Here is a 15588-nt window from a genome sequence, read left to right on the forward strand (position 1 = left end):
TCCCTCTGCACTGACTAACCACTTCTACTGGCGCTGACTGAATAATGCTTTCATGTATAGGATCTTAATTTGATCACTCTTTTGTTGCTGAGAATTTTCCTGGAATGCAGATTCACAGAAAACCCACACAAACAAGGTTATATTAAAAATGTAATGTAGCCTACTTTTTGCCAAATAATAGCCTAACCACCGATCAAGCGACATTATGGACTAAACGTTCAAATCCTGTGCTGCAGGATTATTTTACTGTGACAAAAGGGGTCAAATTAAGATCCTACATCTGTACGTACAAACATGAGTTTTTCCTAACCACTAGTGACCTGGGCACTAGAAATATGTTAGGGTCTAAAGGGTTTCCTGGTTTGGCCATGTAATCAGGAAACCTCTAGGCGTGAAGCATGAGTGCGTACAAAAAAAAAAATGTTGAACGTTCTGTCTGAGTATTGTAGACATGAGGGGAGGCATAAACAGGATACGAGTTTCATTCACATGACTTACTACGTCCCGTAAAATCCTGGGTCACACAGGCACTCTCCGGTGGCAATGTGACAGACGCCGTTAAAACAGTGGCTGCAGTCATTCTCACAGTTGTCCCCATAAGTCCCGTTGGGACAACGCACCTCACACCTAGGGGACAGGACAGGATGGGACACAACAACAAGCAATATTGATTATAGTCATTGTAATGATAAAAAAATAACAAAGAAAATAGTGAGTCTCAGAGCCATAAGCAATGCATGCAAGCACAAGTTCAAACCTCTGATGTATTGACTATAATACAGAATCTACGTAAATCACATACTGAAAAGTACTGTTTACACTCAGAACATTAGCACAGCACGAGTGCATTGGTTAGTACAAGTTCAAATCTTAGAAATGATTCTTTCAAGTGCTTGAAATGGAAACACAAAAAGTCTGTGAATGATATGTTGGCATGAGAACAAGTGGACAACATGACTGCACTAAACAATAAAGATAATGTGTTTTTCCACATCATCTGTCGACATGAAATGTCATTTGAAATTCTACAAAGTTAAATACCCATTAGGGCAATAAATATTTAGTCTCCTACTAAACAACTACAATGAACCCTAATGGAATGTGAACATGTGTGTCTGTGTGTGTGCTTGTCTGTGTGTGTGTGTGTGTGTGTGTTTGTCTGTGTGTGTGTGTGTGTCTGTGTGTCTGTGTCTGTGTGTTTGTCTGTGTGTGTGTGTTTGTCTGTGTGTGTGTGTTTGTCTGTGTGTGCGTGTTTGTCTGTGTGTGCGTGCACACACACACACACACACGTTTGTGTACCCCTGTCCGTGGTTCCAGGTATATACAAGAGGCCTCTCTCACCTGTCCCCGATCCAACCGGGGTTGCAGTGGGAGCACTTTCCGTCGATGCGGTTGCAGAAGTGGCCGTCTTTACACGGAGGACACACATCCAGGCAGTTCTCTCCGAAGAAGCCTGACAGGCACATCTGGTCACACTTGGTCCCGTTCCAGCCCCTCTCACAGGTTACACACCTGCCCTCAGTTATCTTACAGGGCTGCTGCCCCTTACAGTGCCCACACCTGGGGGGGGGGGGAGAAAGACATTAGAACACCTGGGGGGAGAGAGGCCGAAAGAGGGGGAGACATTAGAATAGAAGTGGAAACATTGGTTGTTTGGAAAATGGCACCATATTCCTTATGTAGTGCAGAGAGAAAGTATTTCACTATATGGAAATAGGGAGCTTTTTGGACGAAGCCGAGTCTCATCACAATTTGGGAGCAGCATGACTACTGGATGACATTTTGGTCAGTTTTGGTAATATCTCTTAGTTTTAGTGCTGTCAAAACAATGCCTTATGTGTAAGACAACACTTGATGATTTGCTACATTTGGGACCTTCAATGTGTATAGTACAGATGTAGGATCTTAATTTGATCACCCTGTTGCAGAACATTTAATGTATTTGAGGTTTTAAAAAGGCTTCTGAAATTTGTAATTTCCACTTTTACATTTTATACCTGATTTTCCCTTAAGAAAAATGTATCAACTCCTCCAAAATTGTCCATTAATTATAATCCACATAATAATTCACATGTCCTGTTGCAGCAAACTGGCTCAAATTAAGATTCTACACATGTACCTAACCATAGAATATCAGCAACACTGAGGTTAGAGAGGTGTGGGAAAGTTGCTACATTGCAATTGTACAGTCGTGGCCAAAAATATTGGCACCTTTGTACTTTAGTAAAATAATACACCATTTCTTCCAGAAAACCATTGATATTAAAACATATTTTGGTATCCACATACTGTATGTATGCGTTTGGTGTGCAGTTGGAAAAAAAAGAAGAAAAAAAAAATCGGAATGATATAGTAAAATTATTCCACAAAGAGATCCTAAAATATCCCTGACAATATTATTTGAACCTTCTAGAAGTAGTTAGAAATAATTAAATTTCAAGCATGTGATTCTCCTTTACTTTGGAAATGAGCTCACTTGTGGTGAGTTGCAGGTGCCTGCAATATATAAATCATTAAAATAGGAGGTCAGACACAAGATTGTAGCCAAGCATGGACAATCTGAATGCTACAAGTCCACCTCTAGAGACCTTGAAGTTACTTTTCCACTGTATGTATCTAGAAGTTTAAGGCCATTGCCATTGTAGCCAACCTCCCTGGACGTGGCCACAAGAGAAAACTTGATGTAAGATTGCAGTAAAGGATTGTTACAATGGTGGAGAAAGCACCTCGGTCAACTGTCCCACAGATTCAAGCTGACGCTTAGACACAAGGTAGGACAGTTTCAACGCACACCATCGTTGCCAACTCAATGAAAGGGGTTTATATGGTGGGAGACACAGGAGGACTCCACTGCTGTGAGAAAGACATAAGAAAGCCTGAATTTAATTTTCCAAAATACACCTGAACATGCCCAAATCCTTCTGGGAGAATGTCAGTACTGAGGTGCAGGAAGCTCATCAATGGCTGTAGGAAGCACTTGATTGCAGTTATTTTTACCAAAGGCTGTGTTACCAGATATTAAGTCTAGGGTGTCAAAAAATGTGCCATTTCTGTTTATTTTCTGATTTAAATAAATATATTAAGTTCTGAATCAAAACAAAGGTTATGTAATATTAACAGTGAAATAAAGAATTCTGGAGACCAAATACTTGTCAATTTCAACTTATTTTTTTGTGGTGTCCAATTGGTAGTTACAGCTTTTGTCTAATCACTGCAACTCCCGTACGGACTCGGGAGAGGCGAAGGTCGAGAGCCGTGCGTCATCCGAAAAACAACCCAACCAAGCCTCACTGCTTCTTGACACAATGCCCACGTAACCTGGAAGCCAGCTACACCAATGTGTCAGAGGAAACACCGTACACCTGGCGAACATGTCAGCATGCACTACGCCCGGTCCACCACAGGAGTCGCTAGCGTGTGATGGGACAAGGACATCCCTGCCGGCCAAACCCTCACCTAACCCGGACGACCCTGGGCCAATTGTGCGCCGCCCCATGGGTCTCCCAGTTGCGGCCGGCTGCGACAGAGCCTGGACTCGAACCCAGAATCTCTAGTGGCACAGCTAGCACTGCGATGCAGTCCAATTTCAACTTATTTTTAGGGAGAATTGTGAGTTACCTGAAAAAAGTACAAGGGTGCCAATATTTTTGGCCACGACTGCATAACACCAGTTCTGCAGACCCTGAACAAGGTTATCCACTTCAATTGAATGGCTTCAGCATATTGGATGATTATTATGAGATAATGTGATCACAAATTCCCCAGTATTTCCCTATTAAACTGTTGCTCCATGACCTAACATGTTGAAGATATGTTAGGAGTTATCAGCTGGAGCTTATGTCAATTCATATTTTCAAAAAACACTGTATAATATAGATAGACTATAATATGGATTTGAACGTTAAGATCCTTAGCAAAAATAAAGAGAAACTTGTGCTTTAGGATCATTGGCTTTTTATGTTTCACATCTGTTACATTTTCCTTAAAAATGTATGTTCCCTATTCTGTTGGAATAATACTCCCTCTCCAGTGAACTCAAATGTTTCCCTCCAGTGTTTTGGTTCCTCACCTGTTCTTGCAGTTCTGTCCATAGAATCCAGCGGGACACGGTTCCCTGCAGAACTTCCCTCTGTACCCCGGCGTACAGGTACACGAGCCGTCCGCCTGGTTGCACTTCCCATGGATACACTGACAATACCTCTCGCACCGTTGGCCCCAATGTCTCTCCTGGCACTGGCACCGACTCGTAAACTGCTCGCATGGTGAGTTATTGCAGTTACACTGTATGGCACAGCTCCTCCCCGACCAACCTAGACTACAGTTACACCTTCCTGTGTTTTGGTTACAAACAGAGTTGAGACTGCAGTAGCAGTTGTTAGCACACTGAGGGCCCCAGAAGCCATGGTGGCATGCGCACGAGCCCGTGTCCTGGTCACACTTGCCCTTCTGGCAGAGGCAGGGCTTCTCGCAGTTGGGCCCCCAGCGGTTGGGGTTGCACGTGCACTTGCCCGTCATGTCGTCACAGTGGCCGTTGGGGAAGCACTGGCACTTGCCCTTGCAGTCGGGGCCCCAGAATTGGGTTGGGCACTCTGGGGAAGAAGGATAGAGACCTTTTCAGATGATCACCAGAACTTCACAAGTCAAGGAATATAATGTAGAATGGCTTCAACATGTCCCTTCTGTTGGTTTAGGACAGCATATTCAACACCATTTATTCAGAGCTGACAGTTCAGTTTAATTTCAACTATTAACTGTAACATAATGGTTCCCTTGACAATGAAAGTACAAGTCAAGGCCATGAAAGTTATTTGAATATATACATTTCAGATATAGTATCACAAAAGCAAGTTGCTTACTTGTATCACAACTGGCTCCGAAATATCCATGGCGACAGCGACATTCATTGGGCCTGACACACACCTCATTCTCCTTACAGGTAAAGTTCCCTACACAAAGAGCTGGTGGGAGGAGGTGAATATTGAATTATTATTAGCAATATCCACAACATGAAAACCTGCCATGTTGTAATACTTTGTTGTGATGTTACTGATACATTACAAATGTGAATATGAAGAGGTATGGAAATACTGTGTTTTGATGATATGTATACATACGTGTCAAACACTCATTGCCTAGCTGCCCCCACCCGCTGCAGCATACCAAGCCCGGTGACCTGAAACAGAGGGGAAGAAAACGGAGCGTGTCAGAGAGGAAGATGATAAGACAGGAAACACTCAGTGTAGCACAACAACATGCCACAGCCCTGAACCGCCACCATCACCACCTCCAATACCATCTCCAACACCACTATACCACCACTGATACCAACACCACAACTACTACCCCCACCCCCACCACTGATACCACAACTGCTACCATCACTACCACCACCATCGCCACTGATACCACCACCACAACTATCACCACCACTAAAATCCCCACCACCACCCCCATTACCCACACCAGCATCAACTACCATCACTACCATCCCCCCTACCAATACTACCACCACTGATACCATCACCACTATCACCAACACCAACAACACTACTACCACCATCACTACTACCATCAACACTACCACAAACATCACTACCACCACCACCACCATCACTCCCACCACCACCACCACTACTACTACCATCACTACCACCACCACTACTACTACCACCAACACTACCACCACCATCAATCCCACCATCACTATGACTACCATCACTACCACCACCACCATCACTCCCACCACCATCACTACTACTACCACCATCACCACCATCACTCCCACCACCATTACTACTACTACCATCACTACTACTACCACCATCACTACGGCTACCATCACTACCACCACCACCATCACTCCCACCACCATCACTACTACTACCACCATCACTACGACTACCATCACTACGACCACCACCACCATCACTCCCACCACCATCACTACTACTACCATCACTACTACTACCACCATCACTACGACTACCATCACTACCACCACCATCACTACTACTACCATCACTACTACTACCACCATCACTACTACTACCATCACTACTACTACCACCATCACTACGACTACCATCACTACCACCACCATCACTACTACTACCATCACTACTACTACCACCATCACTACGACTACCATCACTACCACCACCATCACTACTACTACTACCATCACTACTACTACCACCATCACTACGACTACCATCACTCCCACCACCATCACTACTACTACCATCACTACTACTACCACCATCACTACGACTACCATCACTACCACCACCACCATCACTCCCACCACCATTACTACCACCATCACTACTACTACCATCACTACTACTACCATCACTACTACTACCATCACTACTACTACCACCATCACTACGACTACCATCACTACCACCACCACCATCACTCCCACCACCATTACTACTACCACCATCACTACTACCACCATCACTACTACCACCACCTCACAAAAGTATTTGTTTTCTTTTCAAAATGTTCAGTGTTTCATTGAGCCTGGAGTGTCAGATGGACAGGGTTTTGCACTAATCTATTGGTTCCATTGCGCCAGGCAAGCTACAGCTAAAATATCTTACAGAAAACAAATACTGTTTTAAGATGACCCCACGTCTAGCCAGAAAGTAGTGGGGAGTGTGAGTTTAGAGAGGCATGGCGGTCTAGTTGGTGGCAGCAACACCGTGCACTGCACTGACCTGATCTCTCCTTTTGCTTCCACACCACTGACCTCCCAGAGGACCAATCCACACTTTTCCTTCCCCTGAAGGGTTGGGGATGGCATTCTGCCTTCATTCAGACACAGGGAGTGCACGCATACACACACTCACCAAGAGACACAAACTTTTTTCACTCTAAAACTACACCAGCTTATCTCCTCTTATGTCTCAAAGCTACTCCTGTGACACGGAGTAGGCTGAGTTTGAGAGATTCTTTACAATTCTGGATTTAAAGGTATGCAAACATGGTTCAAAAGCTGTGCAGTTTACTTTAATGCCATGAACCTTTGTAAACTATGAACCAGGTCTACTCTCAGTGAGGTGTTTCCAAGGTGGTCAATGGTATCTGTGTAATGTAGATAAATCACATGTTTTTGTTCATGTACGGGGTTGAACCCATCTGACCTTCGATACACAGTTCAATCCATCACAGCTCTGGAGAAGACCGATTTTTTTTTCTTTGTGTGAAAGATTTGGTTTTGAAATAAAGTAGGACCCACATTTGTATTTCGTAACTCCTATATTTGTTATTTGCCACTTTGAAGGGCGTCTAGTACGGAACTCCTCATTCAACATTATATTCATTTCTTGAGCCTGACTTTTTTATGTGTTTGCTTTGCATTTCTCACTTTCCCATGGTACTTTATGATGCACTGAATACTGACAAACAATGACGTGTGAACAGGCATTGTTGATGTTGTCAATGGCCCATTTACAGTCAGCGAACTGATTTATCCCAGCTACAGTAGAGCTGATTTAGCAAACTCCCAGCTACAGTAGAGCTGATTTAGCAAACTCCCAGCTACAGTAGAACTGATTTAGCAAACTCCCAGCTACAGTAGAACTGATTTAGCAATGCCTAGCTACAGTAGAGCTGATTTAGCAACGCCAAGCTACAGTAGAGCTGATTTACCAATGCCTAGCTACAGTAGAGCTGATTTAGCAACGCCAAGCTACAGTAGAGCTGATTTACCAACACCAAGCTACAGTAGAGCTGACTAGGAAACGCCCAGCTCCAGTAGAGCTGATTAGGAAACGCCCAGCTCCAGTAGAGCTGATTTAGCAACGCCCAGCTACAGGAGCTGATTTAGCAACACCTAGCTACAGTAGAGCTGATTTAGCAACGCCCAGCTACAGTAGAACTGATTTAGCAATGCCTAGCTACAGTAGAGCTGATTTAGCAACGCCAAGCTACAGTAGAGCTGATTTACCAACACCAAGCTACAGTAGAGCTGACTAGGAAACGCCCAGCTCCAGTAGAGCTGATTAGGAAACGCCCAGCTCCAGTAGAGCTGATTTAGCAACGCCCAGCTACAGGAGCTGATTTAGCAACACCCAGCTACAGTTGAGCTGATTTAGCAACGCCCAGCTAGCTACAGTAGAGCTGATTTAGCAACGCTCAGCTAGCTACAGTAGAGCTGATTTAGCAACGCCCAGCTAGCTACAGTAGAGCTGATTTAGCAACGCCCAGCTAGCTACAGTAGAGCTGATTTAGCAACGCCCAGCTAGATACAGTAGAGCTGATTTAGCAACGCCCAGCTAGCTACAGTAGAGCTGATTTAGCAACACCCAGCTAGCTACAGTAGAGCTGATTTAGCAACGCCCAGCTAGCTACAGTAGAGCTGATTTACCAACGCCCAGCTACAGTAGAGCTGATTTACCAACGCCCAGCTACAGTAGAGCTGATTTACCAACGCCCAGCTAGCTACAGTAGAGCTGATTTAGCAACACCCAGCTACAGTTGAGCTGATTTAGCAACGCCCAGCTACAGTAGAGCTGATTTACCAACGCCCAGCTACAGTAGAGCTGATTTACCAACGCCCAGCTACAGTAGAGCTGATTTACCAACGCCCAGCTAGCTACAGTAGAGCTGATTTACCAACGCCCAGCTACAGTAGAGCTGATTTACCAACGCCCAGCTAGCTACAGTAGAGCTGATTTACCAACGCCCAGCTACAGTAGAGCTGATTTACCAACGCCCAGCTAGCTACAGTAGAGCTGATTTAGCAACGCCCAGCTACAGTTGAGCTGATTTAGCAACGCCCAGCTACAGTAGAGCTGATTTACCAACGCCCAGCTACAGTAGAGCTGATTTAGCAACGCCCAGCTACAGTAGAGCTGATTTACCAACGCCCAGCTACAGTAGAGCTGATTTACCAACGCCCAGTTACAGTAGAGCTGATTTACCAACGCCCAGCTAGCTACAGTAGAGCTGATTTAGCAACGCCCAGCTAGCTACAGTAGAGCTGATTTAGCAACGCCCAGCTAGCTACAGTAGAGCTGATTTAGCAACACCCAGCTAGCTACAGTAGAGCTGATTTACCAACGCCCAGCTACAGGAGCTGATTTAGCAACACCCAGCTACAGTTGAGCTGATTTAGCAACGCCCAGCTAGCTACAGTAGAGCTGATTTAGCAACGCCCAGCTAGCTACAGTAGAGCTGATTTAGCAACGCCCAGCTAGCTACAGTAGAGCTGATTTAGCAACGCCCAGCTAGCTACAGTAGAGCTGATTTAGCAACACCCAGCTAGCTACAGTAGAGCTGATTTAGCAACGCCCAGCTAGCTACAGTAGAGCTGATTTAGCAACGCCCAGCTAGCTACAGTAGAGCTGATTTAGCAACACCCAGCTAGCTACAGTAGAGCTGATTTAGCAACACCCAGCTAGCTACAGTAGAGCTGATTTACCAACGCCCAGCTACAGTAGAGCTGATTTACCAACGCCCAGCTACAGTAGAGCTGATTTAGCAACGCCCAGCTAGCTACAGTAGAGCTGATTTAGCAACGCCCAGCTAGCTACAGTAGAGCTGATTTAGCAACACCCAGCTAGCTACAGTAGAGCTGATTTAGCAACACCCAGCTAGCTACAGTAGAGCTGATTTACCAACGCCCAGCTACAGTAGAGCTGATTTACCAACGCCCAGCTACAGTAGAGCTGATTTACCAACGCCCAGCTACAGTAGAGTTGATTTACCAACGCCCAGCTACAGTAGAGCTGATTTACCAACGCCCAGCTACAGTAGAGCTGATTTACCAACGCCCAGCTACAGTAGAGCTGATTTACCAACGCCCAGCTACAGTAGAGCTGATTTACCAACGCCCAGCTACAGTAGAGCTGATTTACCAACGCCCAGCTACAGTAGAGCTGATTTACCAACGCCCAGCTACAGTAGAGCTGATTTACCAACGCCCAGCTACAGTAGAGCTGATTTACCAACGCCCAGCTACAGTAGAGTTGATTTACCAACGCCCAGCTACAGTAGAGCTGATTTACCAACGCCCAGCTACAGTAGAGCTGATTTACCAACGCCCAGCTACAGTAGAGCTGATTTACCAACGCCCAGCTACAGTAGAGTTGATTTACCAACGCCCAGCTACAGTAGAGCTGATTTACCAACGCCCAGCTACAGTAGAGTTGATTTACCATGCCCAGCTACAGTAGAGCTGATTTACCAACGACCAGCTACAGTAGAGCTGATTTACCAACGCCTAGCTACAGTAGAGCTGATTTACCAACGACCAGCTACAGTAGAGCTAATATAGAAACCCTGAGGACAGACATAAGAAATGCTGTGCAGCAATGATAAATTAAAAACAACTTCCCTCAATTCATCCTGTGACTCAACCCAGTAAAAATATAAAACAAAAGGCACAAATGAAAGATGATAGGGATGGTGCACTGCCATTAAGCAAGCACTCAAGCTTGTAAAAAACAACAACTAAGGATATGATTGTGATTGAGATTTGGACCAATGCCAAATGTGTATGTGGTCAGGATGAAGAATGGAGAGTTTACTATACCCTAAACAAAAACACTCCATAGAGATGCTAAAAGTCTAAGTATTGACCATCAAACCAACTATATAGACTTGGGCAACAACTACAACAATAAAGAAACATGTTTTATCCAGACTACACGAGGTACTGTAAATGCTCACCATTGGCTATCGGAGTTGTATTGTCAGGGGACATTCTAACAGGAAAGGTAAGGATAGAAGCAGGCTGGGCCCTGGGGTCTCCTTTCTGATGTCAGTGTGTTGAAGGGCAGAACACAGACGGGCTATGACTTCTACTTTGGATCCCATACACTCTTCTCTTGCACCTGACCCTCCTTTGACATGCTTGCATAGTAAAGGTGCTTACTGGAGAGTAAGTAATGAATGCTTCAGCTAATAGATTGTGTGCGTGCGTGCACAGCAATGACACACACACACACACACACACACACACACACACACACACACACACACACACACACACACACACACACACACACACACACACACACACCATGGGTGTTCAGAATCAAATGAAAACATTGGAAGACTGAGCTGTTTACGTTCAGTCTATAACTTTCCTTTGTGTCTGGCAGCTGAAGCCATAACATTTTGTGTGGTTATTTTCAGTCATTTAGATTAATGTTTCCAGCTCCAGTCCTTCAGTACCTCTGACAGAAAAAGTTTTTGTTGTAGCCCCGGACAAACTCCCCTGATTCAACTCATTCAGGGCTTGATGATTTGTTGACAAGTTGAATCAGATGTGCTTGTTTGGGCTACAACAACAAAAGTCTGTGCTGTTGGGGTACTCAAGGACCGGAGTTGGGAAACACTGAACTATCTGATGCCACGACTTCAGGCCAGTGTCACTCAATATATAGCGCCCCCTATTAGAAAATATGGAACATTATCCACGGTTCCAGATGCATATCGCATCTGGATGGGATGGCTGTTCAGATGGACTCCTTCTTGTGTAAGGAGCCGTTGTACATATGAAAATAAATACGACCAACTAGTACTCAATATCAAAGATGTAAAGTGTTAGTGGAGGGAAAGACAACTTCAAAAAAAAGTATTTTGCAACGTGAGCAATCAATAAATAAAAGCACAATGCATCAAGTACGTTAGCTGCACGATATGGAGAGCGATAGAGGCAGGCAACTCCTTTTTTACTCGACAGTACCGTTATTCTACTTACCCTGGTAGTTTGCATACATTCCTGCCTTTGGGAATGAGTTCTTGGCTGAAACTCGAAAAAAATGAACAAACCACCACAACAACTGCAAAAAAAATATTCAATTCCATTTTACAAGAAACAGCATCCTTCTAGACGCATCTTACACTCTGCGTTCCTCCTCTCCAGAAAACAACACTTTCTCCTACTATTGTGTTATCCAGGGTTTCTTTATGTATAATCCACGGCGGTAAAATGTGTTTATTTGTTATTGTGGGAACTTCAGAAACGTTATCCAAGTATGGTATAATACAGGTTCCAGTTGAGGAGAAAATGTTTACCACTGCGCAATCTACGCCAACGATGTACCCAAGAGTTGAAAGAAAGTGTAGCGACACCAAACCACACAGAGTACTGTTCCAAATAAATTATAAAATCCAAAAATGTGCACACAAATCGATCTCCTCGAATGATGACTTTCGTTCATTGCAGATTTGTAACAGAACTATTCGTTATTCCATACATTTTCAAAAGACTAAGCAAGCAGGAAAGAGGTATCAGGAAAGTAGCGGAAGCCAACTGCAGGCATCCTCCTTCGACAATATAAGCAGGCGTTTATTGCCACCAACCATAATTTGGCCACAAATCTTGTTTTGTGCCCCGCGGAATAACTAAACTAGCAGCAAACGAGTAGAAAACTAAATATGTCAACAGGCCGAGTCAAAATGACTTTAAATCAAAGATTAATACAGTTTTATTCCGTTATTGTCTTCTCTTTCTTGGGCTCTCACGTGTGTCTGGGGAAAATTCCAATTTAGCCTAGTCTATCCTTTGCTGTCGTTACACAGGGTCAAGTGGATTTACTTTTCGTGCGCCACAGTTCATTTCTTGTTCTGAGAAAAGAAGCCATAAGCAACTAAAAAAAGTGGGTGTGCCACAAGTGGACCAATAGACAATATTATGATATAGGCCTATGTCTGGTTCTTCAATGTCCACATTTCCTCAAAATATAAGAAAATACTTAAATAATAATAATATTTTTGTTTAAAAAAAGTGGTTTTATTTATAGTAAAATAATAGGAGTAATTAAATTTAGGCAATGAGGTACCCAAACTGTATTTATTTATTCAAATGTTTGTAACATTAATGTTAATCCCAATCAATCGTTATTCAAGGCCAACTTCATTGGGTCGAAATTTAACAGAAAGAAAAAGCTCTTGGCAGCACCCTTCCTACAGTTAACTTCCGCAAGGCAATGGCGCCCCCGTCTGTTTCATTGAATGAACTGACAAAATAACCGCATGACATAACTATGAATTATTACAATTTCACCATAGTTTTCAATACTTTACTGTGCGATTAATACAATAGTTATGTTCATCAACTTGTTACATTAATTTGGAAAATAAAAACGACGATTTTCTGTTTGATGGGATATTTATTGGGACAGGTGTTTTCAATTTTCGAGCTGGAATCCACCTGAAAGTCTTTACCAAGGAGGAATACACACGTGTTTTACGTCAAAACTGTATCCGCCCTTGCACGGGCAGGCGCGGATATAAACATCTGAAGACAATGTCCTTTCTAAGCGGAGTAGGACGCGAGCACACAGTTGGACTCCACGGAAAAGCAGAAACGCTTCCCCCTCTCCAAAGACCTCTATTGATTTTGAGCATACACAGGAAGCATACAAGAGTAAATACAATTTAGAACTGTTCAGAAGTTTGGTGGTTTTCACACTACGCTATTATGACCTTTTGATTGATAAGGAGGTTTGGTAGGCCTATACTAATCAAGCCTTTTTTGTTTTTCTCCCCCTGTTGTAAAAGCTCAAACTGGCGAAGTGCATATAAATCAAAATTAGAGGGGCGACAGGTAGCCTAGTGGTTATAGTGTTGGACAAGTAACCAAAAGTTTGCCAGATCAAAACCCTGAGCTGACAAGGTAAAAATACAAGGCAGTTAACACACTTTGTCATTGAAAATAAGTAATTTTGCTTAATGACGATTTCTCTTGCCTAGTTAAATAATAAATAGGCACATCATGCTATCTTCTCTGTTTACATCAAAGGTTTCCTTCTGTGGTTTCACTTTCTGATATGTCTGTCCTGCGATGCTGACTTTAATTATACTGAACAAAAATATAATGTTGCATTTCTGCAACACTTTCAAAGATTTTACTAAGCTACTGTTTATGCAAGGAAATCAGTCGACATAAATTCATTAGGCCCTTCAAGCCCCTGATTCAGAAGAACAGGGCTCCATCCTGGTCCACAGTGTTATTTTACCTTTATTTAACTAGGCCAGTTAAGAACAAATTCTTATTTTCAATGACAGCCAGTTCAGAGGCAGCACAACAGATTTGTACCTTGTCAGCTCAGGCATTTGAACTTGCAACCTTTCAGTTACTAGTCCAACACTAACCACTAGGCTACCCTTCCACCCCATGTAAAGGAGGACCTCACACAGGAGGCAGTGACTTAAGAGATTTGCTTATTACTTTAAATGCTCTTCCTAACCTATTTCATAGACCAAAAAACAGAATGTTGCTAGAACTTCAGGTTTTACTATATGTTCTGGTGGGGTCCCAGCAGCCATCGTTAGTAGAACAACATCACATGTTAATGTTGGCTTATAAGAAAACAGGTGTGTGTGTGTCCCTTTATCAGAATGAAAATAGGGGATTGTTTTGTGTATGAATTCGAAGGTCTATATACTTCTGAGAGCACACAGACATCTTGTTAAGCAAACAAGTTTTTATTTTTCACACATCAAAAATGTTTCCGCAAACAAAGGTTATTTCCATATTCTGAAAGAAAGGCATCCAGATCTAACCAGGGTGAACGACCACAGTATGATTTTCCCCTCGTTTGAAGCCAGGGACAGGCTATAATTTGACATCCCTCTCAGGATGTAAACACTAGTCTGTCCAGACCCCATTGGTCGGTTGGGTCAAGGCCCTCCTCGCCTGATTGGCTGTCCTCTCGGAACTCTCACTCTTCAGGAATTCTGTCACATGAGGCAAGCTGCAGCAGCACAAGACAGAGAGTCAGTAGAGACAGTCGGATCCCTGCTCTGATATAAACCTGTATGACAGGCCAGGAAAAACTTACCCAACCGTTCTCTCTGAGGAGAGCTAGGCTTCACATGGGTTAGATCATGCAGCTATGTAGTCACACTGAGTTAAGCTACGTTTTTCTTTTGAACTCACCTTCATTAGCCCCTCTTTGGAGGATAACTTTAACTTTGAGATGACATGCCTAAAAAATAAGTAAATTGGTCTGAATTGCATCCAGTGCGAGAGAGCGAGTGAGAAAGAGAGAGAGAAAGAAAGAGAGGGAGAGTGTGAGCGAGAGAGAGAGAGCAATAGGGACATAATGCCAAAGGACTGAGTGTTTCTCTGTGTCTGTCTCTCTCTGAAAGAGGTCACTGTGGTCAGGTACATTTCAGAATCAGCAAGCGATCAGCTCTGTTGACTCAGATCAATGGCGGCCTGAGATCTTGTTTAATATGCAAAAACAGATGTAAGACAGTGTGGCTTTTACTCACTCCCTGCCCTGTTTGAAAAATCTCCTAACTCTACCATGAAAATAATATTAGGACAGGACACCCCAGTCACTTCTGCTGTTTAGTTTTCGGCTTAGTCTGGACTTTGTCTGCCATCAGAAGACAGTTAGACCTTTGTGTTGGTAAAAAACAGACTTGCAAGACATAAGCCAGGAAGAGTTAGCTTGTCCACTTTGATGCAAGACCACTTTCTGATACAATTGTGCTTGACATGTACTCATGTGACTAATCAAAGACACTTGCACCAGGCAGCATCTCAGCAGCATGTGAGTGAGAGACAGTATGAAAAAGAGGGAATGGAATGGAATATAAAATAATAGAATAGAA

General features: G+C 43.5%; 1 protein-coding gene across 2 annotated transcripts in view; it reads right to left on the reverse strand.

Annotated features, from left to right (window-relative positions):
* Positions 1-12587, reverse strand: part of LOC135513803 (scavenger receptor class F member 2-like) — a 30026-nt gene extending 17439 nt beyond the window's left edge. For both annotated transcript variants that reach the window (XM_064936739.1, XM_064936738.1), the window contains exons 1-6: positions 11720-12587; positions 5115-5173; positions 4857-4958; positions 4070-4589; positions 1342-1560; positions 499-627 (exon numbers count right to left, since the gene is read on the reverse strand). In XM_064936739.1, the coding sequence (XP_064792811.1) occupies positions 499-627; positions 1342-1560; positions 4070-4589; positions 4857-4958; positions 5115-5173; positions 11720-11826 (1136 nt within the window). In that variant the 5' untranslated portion in view covers positions 11827-12587. The remainder of the gene's footprint in view (positions 1-498; positions 628-1341; positions 1561-4069; positions 4590-4856; positions 4959-5114; positions 5174-11719) is intronic.
* Positions 12588-15588: the final 3001 nt, after the last annotated feature.

Source organism: Oncorhynchus masou, chromosome 25 (assembly GCF_036934945.1).
Source record: "Oncorhynchus masou masou isolate Uvic2021 chromosome 25, UVic_Omas_1.1, whole genome shotgun sequence".
NCBI classification, from domain to species: domain Eukaryota; kingdom Metazoa; phylum Chordata; class Actinopteri; order Salmoniformes; family Salmonidae; genus Oncorhynchus; species Oncorhynchus masou.